Source organism: Zootermopsis nevadensis, unplaced genomic scaffold (assembly GCF_977971745.1).
Source record: "Zootermopsis nevadensis isolate Lab colony 2312 unplaced genomic scaffold, Znev_1.0 Znev_ptg000022l, whole genome shotgun sequence".
In the NCBI taxonomy this organism is placed as follows: domain Eukaryota; kingdom Metazoa; phylum Arthropoda; class Insecta; order Blattodea; family Termopsidae; genus Zootermopsis; species Zootermopsis nevadensis.
In genome coordinates, this window is record NW_028259154.1 from 13,305,433 (window position 1) to 13,326,165 (window position 20,733).

The 20,733-nt window shown below is 37.6% G+C and overlaps 1 protein-coding gene across 7 annotated transcripts in view; it reads right to left on the reverse strand.

Moving 5' to 3' along the window:
- Positions 1 to 20,733, reverse strand: part of LOC110835907 (limbic system-associated membrane protein) — an 893,271-nt gene that overhangs the window by 174,017 nt on the left and 698,521 nt on the right. For all 7 annotated transcript variants that reach the window (XM_087353891.1, XM_087353892.1, XM_087353890.1 and 4 more), the window contains one exon: positions 6,687 to 6,887. In XM_087353891.1, the coding sequence (XP_087210017.1) occupies positions 6,687 to 6,887 (201 nt within the window). The remainder of the gene's footprint in view (positions 1 to 6,686; positions 6,888 to 20,733) is intronic.

Consider the following 20,733-nt stretch of genomic DNA (forward strand, 5'->3'; position numbering starts at 1 on the left):
ATTTGCAACGTTGTAATAATACGCGCTGAATAATCGGAATGTTTATTTCACAAAAAAACATATTATTCTACGGATATATCTATGAATCCTGTTTTTGTTATAGCAATATTTTAATTAATCTTACTGAATTACCGTAGTTAAATACAGAAGGACTGAAATGTTACATTATATTTAACCTCGGACAGATTTTCCAAGTTATAAAATTGTATTCCTAATATCTATAACACAAAGCTTTGTGTGCGAATGGCATTAATGCCATTCTTGTCATTCATATTTCAAACAGCTTACAGTAGGATTAATTTTAATCCCATATGTTACAATTCCATGTCGTTTATTATACATTACAATACCGATAGAACGGATTTCGATTACCAAAAGCGCAGTTAGAATTTCTCTCTACCCCACCTTACTTAATAGCACCCAATCAGTCTCTGGTCGAATCTGTTGTTACTTAAAGACAATGTTTAATGTCTAAAGAGACGAGACAATAACAGAATATGATGATTGAGTAATCATTTAGAAGATGTCGTAATTGATTTTCAGGCGCGTTTGTAAATACAAGCGCCTATTTGCTTAGACATGTCTGCCTGTCCGGTGAGATTCTGCTTGTATGTTGGCATGTAACATTCACGAATGACACTCCCTAACAGAGAGTTATACTAAAATTTATCGGCACATTCTAAGTTTGGTTAAAAACGGACAACAGTAACGGTCAGGAATAACTGAAATCTTTTCTGGGCGATGAAGTGACTGGGTAATGACATCGCATGTAGGTAAACCCCACACAATCATGCAGCCATGTGGGGAATCCTCGACTACGAAGTCCCCGTAACATTAACAGAGGCTGAAGGTGATAACGTGGCGAATGTTTGTCGTGCTTTGCACAGACTACATTTCCTAACTTGTTTGGTAATACCTTAGTATTCGCCTAGACACGATTAAGACAATCCATAAATAATCAACATTCTGGCTGAAATTTAAACCAGGCAAGCTAACAACCGACTATAAGTCTTATGGCATTATGGTTAAACAATTTTGGCCAGCCTTCACTGAACGTTTTTTGTGTTAAATTATATAATTTGTATAAAATGCTCGCCCGGTAAATCAAATGGATATATTATAACTTCATTTATCTAACTTTCATTTTATTTATATCGATATATTCATTTTGCTGACTCCAGGCACATATTAGATGTTTACATGTTCTAAAGAATGTCCTGTTAAAACGTTTACAAACTTCACTGTCTTCAATTTAACTTCTACCGCGGTACCAACGTGTAGAGGTTTTTACAACCATTTTCGCCCAGTGTATATACGGGTTTCATACGATTCTCAGAATAAACAGCTATTACTTCAGTCAAAAACAATAATCAAATGGCCCTTTTTTTAAAAAGATGGCGATGTATTTTATTTTCTATGAAACAAGAAGTATATTTATACTATTTAAATGAATTTCACTGTTCAGAGGACTAAAATGTGTAGTAACAACTGTTACAGTGCGTTCGTCGTGTGTCAGGACCATGCAAAAGGCAGTGACGTCATGTGTTTCAAAGGCCCGATACAGTCGGCAATAATTTAATCCGTGTCAACTTATCATAGTTTTTATATTCTTACAAGTTCAACCCCTTACTCAAGGGGTTTATTGTTAAAATACGTAACAAACAAATTACCCGCTCCCAATAGTCCGTTTCTACCGCCTTGCGTCTTATGCTATTTTCAACCGTGTTCTTAGAAATCCCTGCGAAAGGATTCTTGCCCTCTTTTCCTATGAGGTGTTTTCTTCTCGGAACACAATTACCATATGACTCTAATCCTGTGGCTTTAGGCTACAAGGAACAGCACACCTTCTTTTCTACTTGCGCCCGTTTAGAAGGAATCGGTTTTGAATCTCGGCCAACTGTCTCACCCCCCTCATCCCAAAGTTCTCTTCACGCCATGAATAACAAATGACACCAAAAAAAAAACCAAGTGGAAATCGAACGCGAGTACAAAGCAAATTCTTCCAATGTGGAAGAAGAGGGCAAGAAAAAATACGAGGGAAGTTTTAAGCCTCTCTGATTACGTGTAATAATACGTGAGAAGCTACTCATTGCAGCCTTAATGCATGTAAATATCAAAACGAGAGATACTATACTAACAAAGTCAGCTGTTACTGACGTCATAAAATTGACTATCATTTTCTTCCGTTGTCAAAGAAGAAGAATACGCCTCGTCATAGCGACGAGACGGGTAGAAACGTTACAGTACTCTAAAATATTTTACCAGAAATTAAAAAAAAATTATAATCACGAAAATAAGCTAACAGACTACCAAAAATCACCAAAGAAAGTGTCGAGTTGCAACTAAATATGTATCTAAAAGAAGACAAATTGTATACATTAGACTTGTAAAAACCATTAATGAGACTAATATCATTTGTGGCTGTAGATATTTTCCCATAGATGGTAAAAGTGATACTGGACCCCTATATTGTACAAAGACACTTTAAAATAATGGCAGTAATTTTCTTTCTTTGTTACATTACCTTTTACAATACCTTACCGAGCCGCTTACAGAATGGACACATAAATGATCTACATTTATCTCCGAAGTTCAAAATGAAACTGCAAGAGTCGGTAAGTCAAAACTTTTAAAAAAAACATGCGATCACATTCATATCGAATTAGACCTATGCACAGTAGCCGATGAAATAATGAATACATTTTGAGTAAAACATTCTACGGAAATTTTGGATCATAGTCCATGAAGAGAATTATGTATTTTAAGTTTACTTGTAGTTGGTAGCTAACAAACTACCCAATGAACAACTATGGAAACAAATGTCCAATTAGTAACGCACTAACTATTAACTCTCTTAACCAACTAACAAACCCTTTCCATCGCTAATAATGCAACGGACACCCTACGCAACTTTCTTAATCATACACAAGGTATAGCTTTGATAAGCTTACAGTGAAAAAAATTCACTGCTTTTAAGACCCAAAATTTTACTGCTGTGTTCACAAAATCCTATCCTGTAACAAATCTCTCCAGTTAACACATTCGCATTTCTCATATATCCTTCTCAGGATATGCACTGGTCACCTTCAGAAGCAGAAGACTTCGATGCAAAGAAATGTTCGAGAATAAACACACGTTCTGCTCGTAAATACCCCGTGTTCAATTGGCGTTAGCATCGGCGTAGCAACAAGAGTGACCTTGATGCGAAGGTCACGGGGGGCGTTCGGAGAGCCTATTACAATTGGGGTGGAGCTGTTTTTGATTACATTTTTGTGCTGCCGTACGCAAGTGTTCTTTAGCTGCATTTTAATCTCTACAGTTTGTACATCAAATTTTACCAGTACATTACGTTTGCACTTAAATGTACCTCGTTACTGCAATAATAATCCAAACGATCGAAGTCATTGGCAGCTCTATTGGTTATTTAACTGTGTTACATCAACTTCCAAGAATTGGGCGGGCAGAAAATACGGCAATAGTATGATATTTTTCCTGTTGTTTTTGTATGCATCTGAAACATGGTCTCTTACTCTGAAAAAGGAACATAGTTAGCAGGTGTTTGAGAAGGATATTTGGGCCTAAGAGGGAAGACGATGGGGTCTGGAGAAAACTGCATAATGACGAACTTAAAAATCTGTACTCCTCCCCCAGTATTGTCAGGGTGATTAAGTCGAGAAGAATGAGATGGACGGGGCATGTAGCGCACATGAATGGGCCAAGAGGTGTGCACCAGAAACTGGTTGGGAAGTCTGAGGGGAAGAGATCACTGGGGAGACCTAGACGTAGATGGGAGGATAATATCAGGGGGGATCTATGGGAGATAGGAGTTTAAGGAGACTGGATTTTGTTGGCCCAGGACAGGGTCCGGTGGAGGGCATTGATGAGTTCGGTGATGAACCTTCGGGTTCGGTAAGCCATCTAGTTAGTTAGTTAGTTATAGCATGAAATTTAACATAATATGACTTGGTAAACCCAGCTAACAGAGCAGTTTAATATTATGCAAACATCTGATATATTATTTGTAACATTCCTGCAGCCAATAGTCATTGTTTACCTATGTTATCTGCCATAATGTACATTCAATACGAAACCATAACAAAGTAATATACTTGATCTATAATCAACTGTCTTTACATGACTTAATGAACAAGCTATAATTTACGGTAAGAGTCTATTTGTTTGCTATAATCCCACACGCGGCAAAGCATTCAATTATTGTAATCAATGCCTGGTAGAGGTTGCCCTATTTATGAATTATCCCTCCTCCTCTCAATCAATGCCTACACGTACCTGTTATTAACACTTCCCCTTCAGTAGTGTTCAGTTGCATGACACAAGTTCATATTTTATTAGCACTGCCCCCATTGTTTCATGACTTCAATCTGTTGTCAAGCTACCCAAGAGCCACTAAGATGTATTCGTTGTTAAAAAGGGTCAGAGGTCAATGACATTTGTAACAAAGATCAGAAAATTTTCAGATCCTGCTAACGAGGACAGGCATCAAAGCTGTGGGTAATTAAATAATAGGAATGAATAATTAAATATGATAATATACATATTTAATGTACACAATTCATAAATACGTTACTGTCAGTTCCCTGCTGTTTTCTGGTTTCTTCCTTAGAATGTAGGAAGACTGCAAAATAATTAGTTGGAAAAAAAATAGAATGAACCTGTCGTGATCTAATTTCGAATTTCTAAATTTTCCTGCAGGAAATGAGAAAAACCACAAAACACAGGAGAGTAGTATTTCGACCAGAAATTTTAACCCAAAAATCTCCAGAATACGAAACGGTAGCGTTAAACATTCGACCGTGACGTTGGTCTATCTGTTGCGTAAATTTACTTCCGGGCTCATATGTGTTTTCTGAAACAGTACCCAGACTATTTGAGTCTGCTCTCTACCCACGACAGTAAAAAAAAATTGTAAATGGTTATGGCAATTTAATTCCCACGAACAGTATTGCTTTTCAACGTCCTAACGGTTACCCATAAATGGTTGTACCGATCATCTTGGACCATAAATCGGCCATCTTAACTAGGGTTTTGCGCGGTTTATCTCAGTTCCACACCAGTGTCAGGTCATCGAATCACCTTATAATTCAACGCTATATAGCCAGGAGCTATTAGCAACTCTGTTAAATAGCAAATGGAATGGTTAGAACCACGACTACGAAGGAAAAAAAGAAGCACAAAGAAGAGACGATAATCAAAAAGAAAGATGGTAAAATTAAGCTGCCCCGCTACAAGCCATGGAGGCGCTTAGGGAGAGAGACGATACAGCTCCTACTCGTTCTTAAACTTGTCACTAGATGGGGTGAATGGTGTGCGTCGTGCCCCAACCGCGCTTTACCATGGGGACCAATTTAACGGTACCCAGAGTCGGTCTAAACGCGAGGCAAGTCCCCTGCCGACAACAGAGCTTCGTTCCACCAAGCCGCAGTCAGAGAGTGTAATGACTTAGCTACCCCGACTTTAATAACAGTACATGAAGGAAAAAGTCTAAAGATAGAACCTATGCAAGAAATGATAGAAAAGGAAGATAAACAGCAATAAAGAGAAGTTACATATTGATAAAGATACAAATTTATAAATTTGTCCGTCTAAAATAAACTATACTTTGGACCTGTATCTTTGCCCAGAGGGCTGGAAGGGAGGTAAGCTAACTGAATTGAGTAAGACCACTACGTGTTGGGGTGAGGTGAGGTGGGGAAAGGAAGCAGAAAAGACGGGAAGAAGTTATAAATCAAGATCTGGTTCTGGTAGCAGAGATTACGTTGTAGCCAACAAACGGTGGTCGATCACGCAGTGCTACGCGATAATACTGCCTTGACACATAACACACTAATCACTATTTTTGATACCCTGTATTCATACATGCTTAAAGACACGTCGCCTTGGTAACGACAAATGATTGGCACAGCAAGCAAATAAACTGGTAAATAATGGAGAACATTCTTCTCTCTTCTGAACATATGTCGCAGTACAGTGAATTATTTCAGTAGGGTGGAACTAATAATATTAATCACAACATAGACAAATTAAAAAAGGTAGTCGATTTATCTACTTCAGTGCTACGAACGAGGTATATCGTTAGACACCGTCTATTTCTGATCTGAACAAGCCCGTTAATTAAGAAACATCTGAAAATAAACATTTTCCATGCAAATGGTTGTCTGTTCAATTGTTTCGCCGTGTAGCAACATGACTGTCTGCCTACCATCTTCCGGGCTGTAGGTACTACCTACATTTCTCCAAAAAGTTGATACATATCCAAAATTCTTCAAGGTACAACAACCCAGAATATCACATTCGCCTTTAGAACGCCGTGTAAAACTCAAAATTCTTCACATTCCCTGTTTTAAAATTTTTAGCCCACAACATACTTAGCATCAAAATCAGGGACTTAACGCGTACTCAAAGGTCAACTTCAGAATCCGCGTGCTTAATTTTGGTAAGCGCTACCAGGTCATACGCTATACTCACCGCATCACTCCTATTTGTGGAAATCTGTCCTAAAATAATCTCACGCAGTATAATCACGCTCTTATTAAATACCTGCAGAGCTAGGTGGCAGAGCCGTCTACCGGCAGACGCTTTGTGGTACCACAACCTCATGTAGCACAATTACTCTTTACCTTAATGGAGGGACAGTCCCTTCATTTGGGTTAGAAAATGGTACTTACCGAGTATTTCGACAGTGTGTATGATCTCTATGGGCTGTAAAGTTGCAATCTGACAGGCGTAGTCACCCGCGTCCTGTGTCTGCACATTACTGATCTCCAGGTTGTATCCGTCCACCAAGCGGATTCTGTTATCGGGCGTCACCTTCGTGGGACCAGCAGCCAGAACCGCGATGCCCTTCTTCCAAACCAACATGTAGTAACCTGCAGATAGAAAGAACCGCTATAAGCTGACATGGCGTCTACTTTCCTCATAAATTTTGAAAAGAAGAGATAACTGACCTTATGCTCGTACAAGCGGAAATACGGAAATAAAGTTCCACATAGTCCTTTTAAGTTTGTTTCAGTGTTTATTTAACAACACTATGTTAGCTACAAAGAGATGAGCTATTTCAACGAGCAGAAGTCCCGGGTTCAAAACTCTGCCGGCAGATTAACTTTCACGACTGAGATTTCTCGTGGTGTGCTTCAGCCCCTACAGTTTTATTCTGTTTCAATGCATTTAAATCAGCTACAACCACTTCCTTGTGCATACATTCTTCCCGGTTCGTCATTCACAACAACAATAATCCCATTTCATGGCAAAGTCTAAGAGGTTGAAAACGTAAACCAATCTAAACAGCGTCGACTAAAATATTATTATGAATAATGTTCAAATTACTTCAAAATTATTGCTCGTGAATTAATGAAAGTTGTAGCCCCTTCCTTCACTACGTTAGAAGCCCCAAAATAATGCTCCCTTGCGGAGAGGTGAATATGATATCCCCCCACTATATAAGTTATACGCCTTACCTCTGAAATTTATCTAATTACAACGAGATGTGTAACTTTAACTCTGTATTTTGTGGACTTCGGTACTAAACAGAAGTTAGTTCACGTCCGGTCACCTTTATCGTAAGGTAAATTCAGTACATGTACTATATCGAGTTTCGAGCCAAATGATGTATTACCACTGAGTTAGCCCGCTCAGTCAGACGCAGAAGTTCAGTGACATCAACACCAAGGTCTAGGGTCTTCCTTAAAAAGGTAATAAATATTTAGCTGGCTAAGACGACTCAGCTTTTATGAATGTGAATGGTCATCATCAGAGAACTTCATTTTATCATGTTCTGAACTAGATTAAGAATGCTAAAATTTGTTACAGATTTTAAGACTATCAGCTTCATAGGTTTATGTGGCCTAGGTGAATATACTGTTAATCTCCACTACATAAAACCTGATTTTTATGAGAAGATTTTACTGAATTGGCAAAAAGACGTATTTTGCTTCAAAATATACATAACTCATGCAAAAATTTATAAATATTTAATTCTTCCTTAATTAGGGCCCTGACTTCGTTCAATATTAGAATATGCTAATAAATTAATAATCCTGCAATCGATTTCTTAATTTTTAGTGAAGATGCTGATTGCACAAAAAGAATAGCAGCTAATAATTTGGGATACATAACTTATTCTGCAGCCAGAACGAAAGTTAACACAAAAAACTGATATTGCTGGGGATAAACAGACCGGAATGAATGATCGTGACTTGTACCAGTAAGATATACAGATCATATCTCGGCCAGGTCACCAGGAACATCTATCTTCGTCATGTTCCCTTATTCCATCCAGTCCAATTCCATTATATTACTTTAATCATAACACGGCCGCCTCCTTCCTAACATTTAGTTACTATTCACTTACACTCATCCACTAACATACTACTGTCTAAAGATAAATTCTGAGATAATAATTTAAAACAGGCCACTACCATTCCTTACCAGATACCCCCTAGATATATCATTCATAAGTAAATATAGCGGTGTAGTGTTGAGTCAACCTGCTCTATGTCCGGAAGGTCATAGGTTCGAACTTAGGCTCGAAGACCGGTCATGACGACTGGCGTGTACCGACATTATGTTGGTCATTGTCTGAGGTGTGTTTAACTTAAACGATGCGTTCGCGTGGCTCACATCTTCAACATACTAACCGATTGCATTGCTCTAATTTAAGATTATTGGCGACAACCAGCCACATGAAGGCGGAGGCAAATGTATTTCCCGAAACGTAGTGTATATCTTAAATAACGCGCCTCACACGATCAACGATGTCCACGATAACACTATAATAATGTATCGACACTAACAATAATAACGTTTACAGAATCATGATCAAATCTTATTGAAAGTCTAAAGGTTTCTGAAGATTGTGCGTTATTATGCGTAAAATTGGTTTTTCTGAGATTTTTTCATCGTCGAATTAGAAAATAATAATACTACAACGTTTCGGAAATTGGATAATGCTTCCGTCTTCAGGTAAAAAGAAGGGAGGGACGGACAGAAACCCTAAATGTTGGACTTGAGATGAGGTAGCCTTTGACTTGTTCCAGCTTCCGAAACGTAATTTTTAATTTTATAATTTGGGAGATTGAGAAAGTTCAAAATAAAAATTTTACATATTATTTACATTATTCCATGTACTAAGCCTCAGTAATTTATACGACGTCGTTAAATATCGTTTGAATAGATGTTTGATAGTGATAACATTTTAAAATAAGAATTTATTATAAAGAAACACATATTTTATGGCGGTCAGAGCTGACAGCTTATATTCGCTCGCCTCGAACATTTTATACCGTCCTAATAAACTAATGACTTGAACGTCATAATATCGACTCAATTCGTGCGTGTGCAAGCCGTACAGACGACGGGTGGAGAGTGGAGAATAGGCAGAAGCATCCGGTGAAATGTCAGTGGTTCTTCTATGAGGATGCGGGGAGTTGGCGTCATGAGAGCGTTCTGTACGGTATCATTATAGAACAGCTAATGTATACGGCATTATACGGGACAGAAGAGTTAGTTAGGCGGGACGGCAGGCAGCGAAAGGAAGGTGGTTTTGGGTGGTGAAATGTCAGTCCCCATACATCGTTTCGAAAGTTATAATGAAACTGTAGCCAGTGTTGCTATACCAACTACGTCTCTCTCAACTTGCCAACAAGCAAGAATAACAGGTCCGCTTTTATACTGACAAACAAGGAATCTGAGATACCAGAATGTGTCCGAAAAAAATACTCTCAGGGCCAATATGGATGGCAAATAGAACACCGCCAAAGGTGTCCAGCCAGCCCCCTCCTATACAGTGGGTAAAAGGGATTCTTTACTCGGGGATAAAGCGAGCAGGACGTTACATTGACGTATAATATTAAAATGTATATTACATACGTATGGGGTGAGAATGTGCATTTGAATCATCTTGCTTAGATCTTTAAAACATGTTTATGAGACTTTTTGTTTCATATAAGACGTAGAATACTTGTAGCTAAGCGACTATCAGATTTTAAAAGAGAAAGTACTTCTTACAGTTTATTAGATGCACGATATAATATGTACAGTTTTTGTAGCAAAAGAATTTGCTAAATTATAACCTCACTTATCGGATATCACACATGCAACTGGCCTATATATCTATAAAACATTCCAGCCTAAGCGTGTTATGTAAATGCACAGATTTCTACCTGCCTGTTGTTATGCTATGAGAAACAGACGAATCACGTGAAGGACGCTAAGTTAACTTCCGACGCTAGAAGCCATTTTATAGCATCGTCTGTACACATAGTGAACGAACGACAGCCAATGAGTGATATTCTTACATCGTCACAACTGACGTCGAAAGCAATATTGGGATGAGATTATTCAAGGAAGCAGAAAACTAAATCTGCAACATATTAAATTACCTAACACGTGTCGAAACCTCCCAGGCGTTTGTTTGCAGCGCTTCAAAATTATAAATTTATGCCAGTAACATTTGGGTGCTTTAGGGGTGGAAAACCATGGAACTTCTTGTACCTAAACCTCATAATATTTTGATCTCAGTGAAGTAACAGATCTGAAATAGACGGTTAGTTTTACCCGCATTCCCCAGTTCCAATATTTTCGGTCGTCAGTGTTATCAATAATTACAATTTTTCTGTTATGAGAAGCCACGAATATCTCAGGTGAAATTAAATTACGTACAGAAACTTGTTACAGAAATCTAATAAATTTAACACTAAACAGTGTTTAAACCAATGATTTAAATAGATTTACAAATGTAGAATAATATAAGCCTATGCTGTCAACAGATTCCCCATACAAAATAGAAATATATAAAGGCCCAGTATCAGAGGCACAGCTCACAGTAGGCCTACATAAAATATTCAAAGAAAATAAAATATGCAAGGCCCGTCTCGTTAAAATATTCATAGACCTATTTATACTTGGAACTTTTTCCGATATGTTAGGTCCAACCACTGTAAAAATTAATCGACAACCAAAGAAGAACTAAGCTGTAATGTATACGAACTGGACTGAAGTGAAACTAAGAGACAGTTTAGTGAAAACTTCCAATATTAAATTTAATCCCACGTCATGAAACTGTTTATAGAGCTGGAATTTAAGAGAGATACATCTTTCACTTCATAGTTAAAATTTTAAGAGATTCTAACACGCACTGCATCAGCATTCAAACCACAAAAGAAAAGCCCACTGTCATAAACAGTTCTGAGACAGTTCCATTTAGCACCTCCACTCACATCCCGTTTCATTAAAATTCGTCGTAGGTCTACTCTGCAATCAAAAGCATTTACGCTATATAAATTCCTAAAATGATAAATAAAATGTTCATAATCATCAAAATTCTTGCCTAGGTTGTTTGAAAGAATAGGCCAATTCCTATTAACACTTCATGATACATTATTTTTTACAGTGGCGTCTTGTTAGCCCCATACCCAAAACTCAGCTGTAGGTCACTTCTCATTCAACCGCAGTGACAAGGGACCCTTTTATATGGTTCAAAATGTAAATAACCCTCCTGCTGATTAAACTACTACCGGTCTGTCACAAATATTTGAGAAACCTGCATTACATATGAATATCAAAATAATTAGGAGTCACCAGTTAATATGAGGTTTTGTATGTATGTAAAAGATATACCCGAAGAGGAGTCAATCCGATGACGACAGAGACGGACAAGCTAGCTGGGCTAACTTCCATTCCATGTTTCCGTGGAAAGTTCCTAACTTCAATTAACAGAAGTTGTTAATGTAAGGAAAGCCCAAAGGAAATGTCCGAGGGTCGGAGGGACATTTTCCGACAAGTGACCGCTCAATCAAGGATGAAGTATCTTTGGGAGAGATAAGCCTTGGGGTTATATCTGCGGTAAACATGCCCTAGGGTAGAGTAAAAGTTCCATATCGCAAGAAACACCTACACCAACTTGCACCGTGGACATTTTCACAAACTACGTTCACCACTTGGGTATTTTACGATGTTTTTCTCATTAGCACTGCACTTTGAAGGACACAACAGACGTTTTACTTTCTTAAGTGTGTCAACACGTGTGCTGCATACATACGTACATGCCGAACCCGGAATTTAAATTCATTGTCTACTTAAGAGTTAAAATTCCTATTAATGACTCTGGTGTAAAAAAAACATGTTTACCAATTGGTTAAACAGTGTTTACACTGTGCGGTTCTGCTCATTTATTTGATAGACACTTTATATAATGAATAGAAAAGGTTCCACATACAAGAAATGGGTCATTACATCTGTAATGCGCCCAAATAAACATTGTCATACTGTTGTTACAAACACTTCAAACAAAATACTACTCTTTATTATTAGTGATTAATCTAACACTGCATATTCATACCATTACACACGTTAATAACACAAAGTAATATCATTTGTGGTGACTAACATTGCAATGTGAATGAAGTGGATGAACATTTGGGACTATTTAAATTGAAATTATGAACAGCATAGAGAAAAACACAGTAAATACTACAATTTCATAAATGCATTTAATATATATTGTGAGTACGGAGAATATATAGGCATTTCAATACGACTGACTAGTATTTCGGTGTGCATATTACAGTTTTATGCCACTGACATACATATTGTAAAACAGAATATGTATAATCCAAGCAAAAATTCCCTTACACCGTGTTTGCACTGTAACATAGCAGTCGAACGTCGTAAATACCAGATACAATTGGCCCGGCATTCAGTAGGGTAGCCTTCTGTCCTCATACCCAAAAGTTTAGGCGTAAATAATGCGACTTCTTGAATGACTGAATCAATCGATAATGACAGAGGTTGGGGTTGAACTTAGTTACCGCATAACGAAACCAATTAAAGTCCACCGCTCTACCGACTGGGTCACAATTCATGACCGTCTTTCCATGTCTTAAGAAGCTACACTATGCAAGAGCTAAGTAAGTCCCTGTGACGTACGCAGCCTGAGAAGACACGTGCTGCACCACTAGTAGAGAAGAAATAGTCGTGTTGGATGTAATTTGATGTAAACTTTACTGGTAATACTTTATAAGACTCTAATTTATAAAATAGCCAGTATTAAATGAAAAACGATACCACGAACAGCGAAGCGGTGGAAAGCAACTGAGACCTGTGAGAAATATTTTAGTACGAAGAACAAAGTTTCTCCATGCGTGAATAGGGAGGTTACGCATGCGCGCAGCATAATTTGCCTACTGGGCCGTCTATGTCGCAAGTATATTCAACAGAATCAAAGAATTATACTTTCTTTTATTTCCTTCGTATCCTTTTATAATCACAAACCTCTACCATATCTCTTCATCTTTATGTCAGTGTTAATATAGAGGTTCCTCAACTCTTGTCTCAGGTCATGCCCGTAGGAGCCTTCTAGTCTCGTCTGAGCTGCTTCTGATCTGTTTCTGCTGTGTGTTTACCCTAGTTCTTGCTGAAACTGATGTACAAAGCAATGTACCGAAGTTTAATATGCTTCAAAGTGCCTCCTTTTTTGTTTAGTATTTACTTTTGTCTTCATTCCTTAGGTCGCAGTTCTCTCAAACTTGTTTGATTCTTCAGTTGCATTTACTATTCTACCATTATTCTTAAGTTTATATTACGTTTTGCCAAAACTTTGCTTCAAGAATATTTGAGAGGTAAATATCAGGTTACTTCTCAGAAGTCAGAAAAAAATTAAATAATTGAATCTCCACTATAAACATTTTAAATAGTTTAATCACTACTTAAATGTGACGAAAACGACTGGATTAAGTAAACAAAGTCTTTTGTTAGAAACTTCTTTAAGCGGGCTAATAAAGAAAGGAATTTTTTTACGCCTTAGCACAGTAAAAGCTATTAAACGTCATTAAATTACTTAAATCGTTAAGTAACGCAATCCGGTTCGACTTTTCTGTTCTAATTTCACTTCCGCTGCAGAAAATTAATGAAAACAAATAAACGAAGTGAGTGTGAAGATGTCGGAAACATCCAGAGTGAACATCTACCTTTTGTGCTTTTATCTTTTTTCCAGTAAAACTTAAGTATAATTAGAAAACTTTTACTCGTATAAGGAAAAAAAAAGCGGAAAGGGTAAAACAAGAAAAAGAAAGTTGTTGGTTTGAGGTCAAATGGGGTCAGGTCACTTTGCTAGTTGTGTCGAGAGACTTAAAGGTTTTGTATTGCACGGTAAACCGAAGTAGTAAAACTTGGAAAATGGAACCCCAGTATCTGTCGCGTTTTGGAGTCCCGAGTTTGACTTTTTCCACACACGCACAAAAAACCTTGACCCTATAAATGATGCAAAGAAATTCATCATCCAGCAAGACCACTTCTGCAACTCGTTTGTTAATTTAGAACATTCGTGATGTAAGTAATCAGGGACATTTCCTCCACAAAAAGAAGAGACGGCACATTAAGATAAATAAAACTGCTTGAATTTGGTAACTGCAGACTCTTGTCATTTCTTTCGTAAATTAGTAAGGCATTCTGTAGCAAATGTCTTAATGGAGTCAACAAATCACCAGTATTCCATTTAATCAAGACGTTATAACAGATATTTATATTATATTACGATTACTATATTATTCGGATAAGTAAATGAGACATCGTAGTCACTTCTGGGTTCTCTCTTTGAGATAATTCATACGGGCATCATCTGAAATCGTAACGCGAATTTTACAGGATGTATTATGAAGAGACGGAAAACAACTGATCGGCAAAGTGTAAAACCCGATTTTACTCGCAGCTGTGTGCCAAACAGTTTAGGAAGAACACTGCTGAAATGTTAAATATTTTCTCTAAAACACCTCACTTTGTAGCTGAACAGAATATAATTGCGAATAATTTAAAATTACTTTTTTCTTAATTTCCACCAATCAGAGTGGCCCCAGTTCATGACTGGTACAAAACCGACGCATAATTACCCATATTTAGAGTCTGCAGTAACGAAGCCTGTAGGAAGAAAATATACCTACCTAGCAATAACATGGATGACTAAAATATAAGAAAATAATTAAAGTGAGGGAGGAATAACGATAAATAATATACAATCTCCCTCATGTTCAGAATTCTGAATCATCTCTGGCTCTACGAGACAAGCTAATATTTCATTGTAAGACTTGAGGTTCTCACAGCGGTGAGTATGAAGATTTCCGTCTTCTGATGACGGAGGCAGTATGACCTCTGAAACGTTGGTAAACATCGACCAGACTACACAGCGCAACAACCCAGAAGACAGAAATCTTCAGACTAAGAATCGCCCTGATGATGGAGGCAGTATGACCTCTGAAACGTTGGTAAACATCGACCAGACTACACAGCGCAACAACCCAGAAGACAGAAATCTTCAGACTAAGAATCGCCCTGATGACGGAGGCAGTATGACCTCTGAAACGTTGGTAAACATCGACCAGACTACACAGCGCAACAACCCAGAAGACAGAAATCTTCAGACTAAGAATCGCCCTGATGATGGAGGCAGTATGACCTCTGAAACGTTGGTTAACATCAACCAGACTACACAGCGCAACAACCCAGAAGACGGAAATCTTAATATTCCATTCATTGATGAATGATTCTATTCTAGGACATCTTTGAGTATATACTTAAACCGAATGTTAGAACACGTGACGTAATAAAGTGAAACATACAGTGGAATTCAAATTATAAGAATGAAATTCTCTAGACAAATAAATGTGCATTTTAGGATCCGGTGAGTTAAAGGCAAAATGCCTTATGAGCACAGCGATTTGTCTGTTTGTCTCTGCATTCGCAGCTCTGTTTTTAGTCAAGATTCCAGGGAATTTTTGGTTTATGTACTGAAAGGCCGCCAAAGAAAATGTAAGAATAGCTTCGCGAAATATTATGAGGATATTTACGTCAAGGAAAGTGAGATTGGTGAGGCAAGAAGCTCGCATGGTGGAGACGTGAATGTAAAAAAAATCTGAGTCGAAAAAAGTGAAAGACCCATTTCTACATAAAAAGCTAATGTTAAAATGGATGTAAAATAAATAAAATGTAAGGGTGTCTGCTGAATTCATCCTGCTTAAGATATGGAATTCATTCTGATCAAGATATAGAGCAGTGGCGGGCTCTTGTAATCACGGTAATAACCAGTATTTTCTCATGAAAGGTGGAAATAACTCGAGTAGCTAAGCGACTATCAGTTTCTTAATATGACTCCGACCTATTACGCATTTTAAAAATTAAAAAAGGTGAAAAACAAATCATAGACAAAATAACTAAAACATCAAAGCAAAATAAAGGTTCATGAATGCAGAAAAAGGCCTGTTTTTTATTATTATTATAAATCCCCCGAGTGTTCCTGGCGAGCGTACATACTTTCGTGGCTTTAATTTGCGTTCACTTTATACGTATGCTCAGTGTACGAGACTCCCGCCAACCAATTAAAAGATAGCCTCACCCACAACCAAAAGTTTCGAAATCAGATGTGAACGTCAGATAACAGTTATCCTTTGCTGCCTGAACCGTGCGTTGAAACATGCCCCAACTCTTCCCCTCACAATCTCACAAACAACGTCACTGGCTATCCCTCACAACAGTGGCGGATTTCAGTCCAGAATAAACGCCACAACTGATAAAAAGGAATCCGAACTTCAAGCAACTTTTTAGCATATATATCTTAACGCGCAGGTTTCTGGAAGAGCCATGCAGGATACTGTTTCAATCTTATGCTAATTTCGATTCAGCTGTAGGGCTTTGTCACAGCTGCATTGTTTCCAGCCTGGTTCATTTCTGACTTATCAAAAACCTTCCCAACTGATCTGCCAAATCAGCTACTGTCATAAATGTTCCGATATTCTGTTTTTAAAAAGTAAAAAAAAAATCATTATGTACAGTAAGGCCAGTCACCGGACTGAAACTTGAGCCAGTTCAATCCAGATAATATTTCATCCCATATTTCCTGATTTATTTTTCTGATTTTTTTTTCCTTTCCATAGTTCTGTTGTCTCTCTCTCTCTCTCTCTCTCTCTCTCTCTCTCTTGTATTTTCGTCGTTTGATCCTCAATTAAATTCCATTCTTCCTTGTTGCATATCTATATACATTTTATTCCAATCCATATTAATATTTCTTACTCTCCGTTTGTGTTTTCTGTCCTTATTTCTATTCCTTCCTCTCCTACATTTTCACATCGCTCTTTCGTACACCAGTCTCTCTGACCGGGAGATGGAAGTTCAATCCGGAAGAGACGACCCTATGTGACGCTTTCGCATTTTATGAAGTGTTGGGAGTCGATCAAGCGATGACAGTGTGACCTCTTTCAACTAACATGAAAGGCGTCTTGTCAGTCTGACTAGCAAAAGTGTTCTTTTGCATATGCAAAAACCTCACTAGCTTTCATTACTGTCCACTCTTGGATTTGTAAGCACTCTGTCAACATATGTGACAAAAGAGAACTTTTGTAAAACAGTCCGTGTAGCTATATTTTCGAATGTATGAGACATCACAGAATTTAAAAAAAAAAAAACCTTCATCGTTTGTATGTAGGTACATACGATTTGTTTTTTGTTGGCACTTTGTACTGGAGATACTGCAAAGCTTTTTAACTTCCTATGTTCACGGTTGTAATGTATTAGATTATTTTACAGAATTCGTAACTTCGTTTCCAAACAGAAATCTCATTTCCTTAAAAAAAATTAAATTTCACCTATCAGTAAAATTACAAAATAGAACTACTGGCTCTATACAAACTACATATTAGGGGCCAGAAGACCGTGTAGACTGGTAGAATCTTGTAAACGTTTCAGAGGTTCTCATGAGGCCGACAATTAAGGAGGCAGCAGGTACCTCTGAAACGTCGGGAAACTTCTACCAGATTACTTATTTATTAAAGGAACTTCTGAAAATCTTACTCCTAGTTTTGATGAATAATTTTAAATCGGCAAAGTTTAAATAATACTAATTTCAAATTGTGTGTATTATGATTCCATGACGTCGTCACATGCTTTCCCGTGCCTGTTAAATAATAATCTAACTTAAACATTACACACATTCAATCTGCACTTCCCCTAGGGTGCAAATATTCGCATCGCGAACACCAACTGTTTTCATTATTAGTGTCAGGTATTATCGTTAAGAGTGCCATTTTGAGATTTATCCAGTTAAACATGAATTTTCAATCAGTATTCTGCAGATTAATTTCAAAATTGGTATCCCGTATATTAACTGTTTATCAATTAAAATAATACACATTTACAAGTTTTATTAAATATTCTGCTATAAGAGCATGCATGTGCTTTTATATGTGACACGATTTTGCAATTAAATTTTTATAAGCATATTATGAAGTGGTTAAATGAAGACAGAAGGCTTTACGCGCTTATAATTTAGGACAGTAATTGGACACAAAAATAAACGGCTTCATACACTTTAACGTAAACCGATTTTGAATATTAAAGCTTAGCAAAATCTGTTAGTTACACAGTGATTATTTTTTAATGGTTGTAAAACCATTAATTATTCTTCTGAAAGTCTGTTAAAAGTAAGCGCACATTTTCCTATGGCCTGTACTTCTCACGAGATTAACCCGAAGGACTACGTTTCCAGTCAAGGGAACTTTAGTGTTCTAAAGAATCTTAATTTAATATTATTTATGTGTGACTGAATCGAGAAGGAGCAAATAAAAGGAAAATGTAGCATTGGCAGGGGAACCTCTAAGGAACAGACCACTTGAGAGACGAAAGAGGGTGACAGGGTTATTTAATACTGAAACAAATCTTTGAGGAATTAGGCGTGAAGTTCTGAACTGAGTTTAACTATCCTTTAGTACATGGCCCAAGCACGAGCTTTTGAGAACACGGAAATTAACATTCCAGTTGAATTTTCTTAACAATCGAAACATTTTTTTTTAATTAAAATCTTAACAATAGAAACAGGGAAGGAAGCAATAATGAAGGAAAAAAGTTTGGTAAAAGAGAAATAGAAGAAGAAACAGAAGAAGATAGAAAATCAAAGAAGAATGGAAATAATTTACATTACCTCCTCAATTATAAGCATACAGTATACATAATTGCTGAAAAACAATGCAGTAACTGTCAATTGCATACATTAAACTACCAATTGCAAATGGCATGAAAATAACTGTTTAATCCCCGACATAATTAAGCGGTCACTGAGTTTTGTTAGAAATAAAACGCCCGAGGAAAATGTAGGTTGGGGTTGGCTACTTCAGGGCGTGACCTATTAGGGTCATGCCTGTCGTGTGTAGAGCAGGTACGCGGAAGGAGCTGTGAAATTACTTCGAATGAGCGATTCGATTCATTACACACTCTCTGGACGATCTTCATTGGTTTAAAATTAACAATGAACGCAACAATGTGCTTCACCGCGTCTAATACAGAGAAACGGCCTCTATTTCACGCTGTAATTTTACAAAGCTCAAACACATAACCTGTACGTTCCAGGTTGATGTTCTGATACAATGACTAAAAATGTTTTTTTCTTTATAAAGCGGAGTATCCTAAATTTCGTGCCTCTACGAATTGCTTCCCTGAAAACCCTCGACTCATCACATTTCCAAGGAAATGTCTCCTTTCTACCTCGAGCTATGTCTTTAGTTCGCCTATTCTCATGCAGACAGAGTGTACACACAATTTCACAAATCACGACTAAACCATTAGCAATGCGCCAGAAATCATTTTCCTTCTCAAAGGAATGGAATGTGATTCAAATCGCCGATGCCAATGTGAAAAAATTGAAGTTCTAGAAGTTCTGAAATGGAAAAAAAATTAAAAAAATTTAAGGAAATTTAACAGAGATCAGATTTAATGATTTAGAAAGTAATGTGTAAATATTATTATATAATTCACACACATGATGACGTGATACTCTACTTAAATTACAGGTGACATTAAATATATTATGTAAAATAGCAACGACTTTTTGTTGTAATTTTTGGACTTATGCCCCTCTACCCGGGCACCAATAAACTGCAGCTTACAGCTGAACTGAAATATACAAGTGCAATGTTTTTCTGAAACAAATGAAACAGACCACAATAACAATTTCTATGTCATCCATGATCCCATTGATGCCTTGCTAATGCATTCGTTATGGCGGTTGTGCCATCTCTCGGCAAGTTCCTGAAAAAATCTTTGTGGACACCCAAACAGCGAACCACCAGTTAAGAACATCTGCTCACCGTGAAAAAGGTCTCTCGATTCTTGGAAACGAGATTTCAAGTGTCTACACCAGTTGGAAGAGACGGTACTGGGGGTTTTGAAGCTGACAGTTCATAACGTATGCAAAATGAAGGTGACGGCTAGAGAGTCACGCCGCTAGCTTGGGGGGGGGGGGGGGATGTTCTCGTTGAATAAGGTAGCGCAAGATCAGAGCGTGAAAGGCGGCTTGAACGGTCGCCGGGGGACACATTATTTTCCGAGTAGGCAGGCAACAAGCACAACAGAAGCAGGGGTGTGGTTTCCGAAACAGAGGCATTTGAGTGGCTCAAGGGACGCCCTTAATGCGCAGCGCCTCTGCCGTGATTTGATGTGGAAGAAAAGGTGAAGGACGGCAGACAGGCAGGGTCCAGGTTTTGACGAAAGTTGAGTGATAACTTTGCCCGTTTTTGTTAATACGCCGAACAGCTGCACACTTGTCGGCATTCATACGAATCTTTTCGTGTACGCCAGAGTCTTTTTTTTAATTCTCTCTTTTGTCAATTTATTTCACAGACATCGTTTATTTAATATTCCGCTATACTTCTTTAATTATCTTCTATCTGTTTGTTTCAGCCT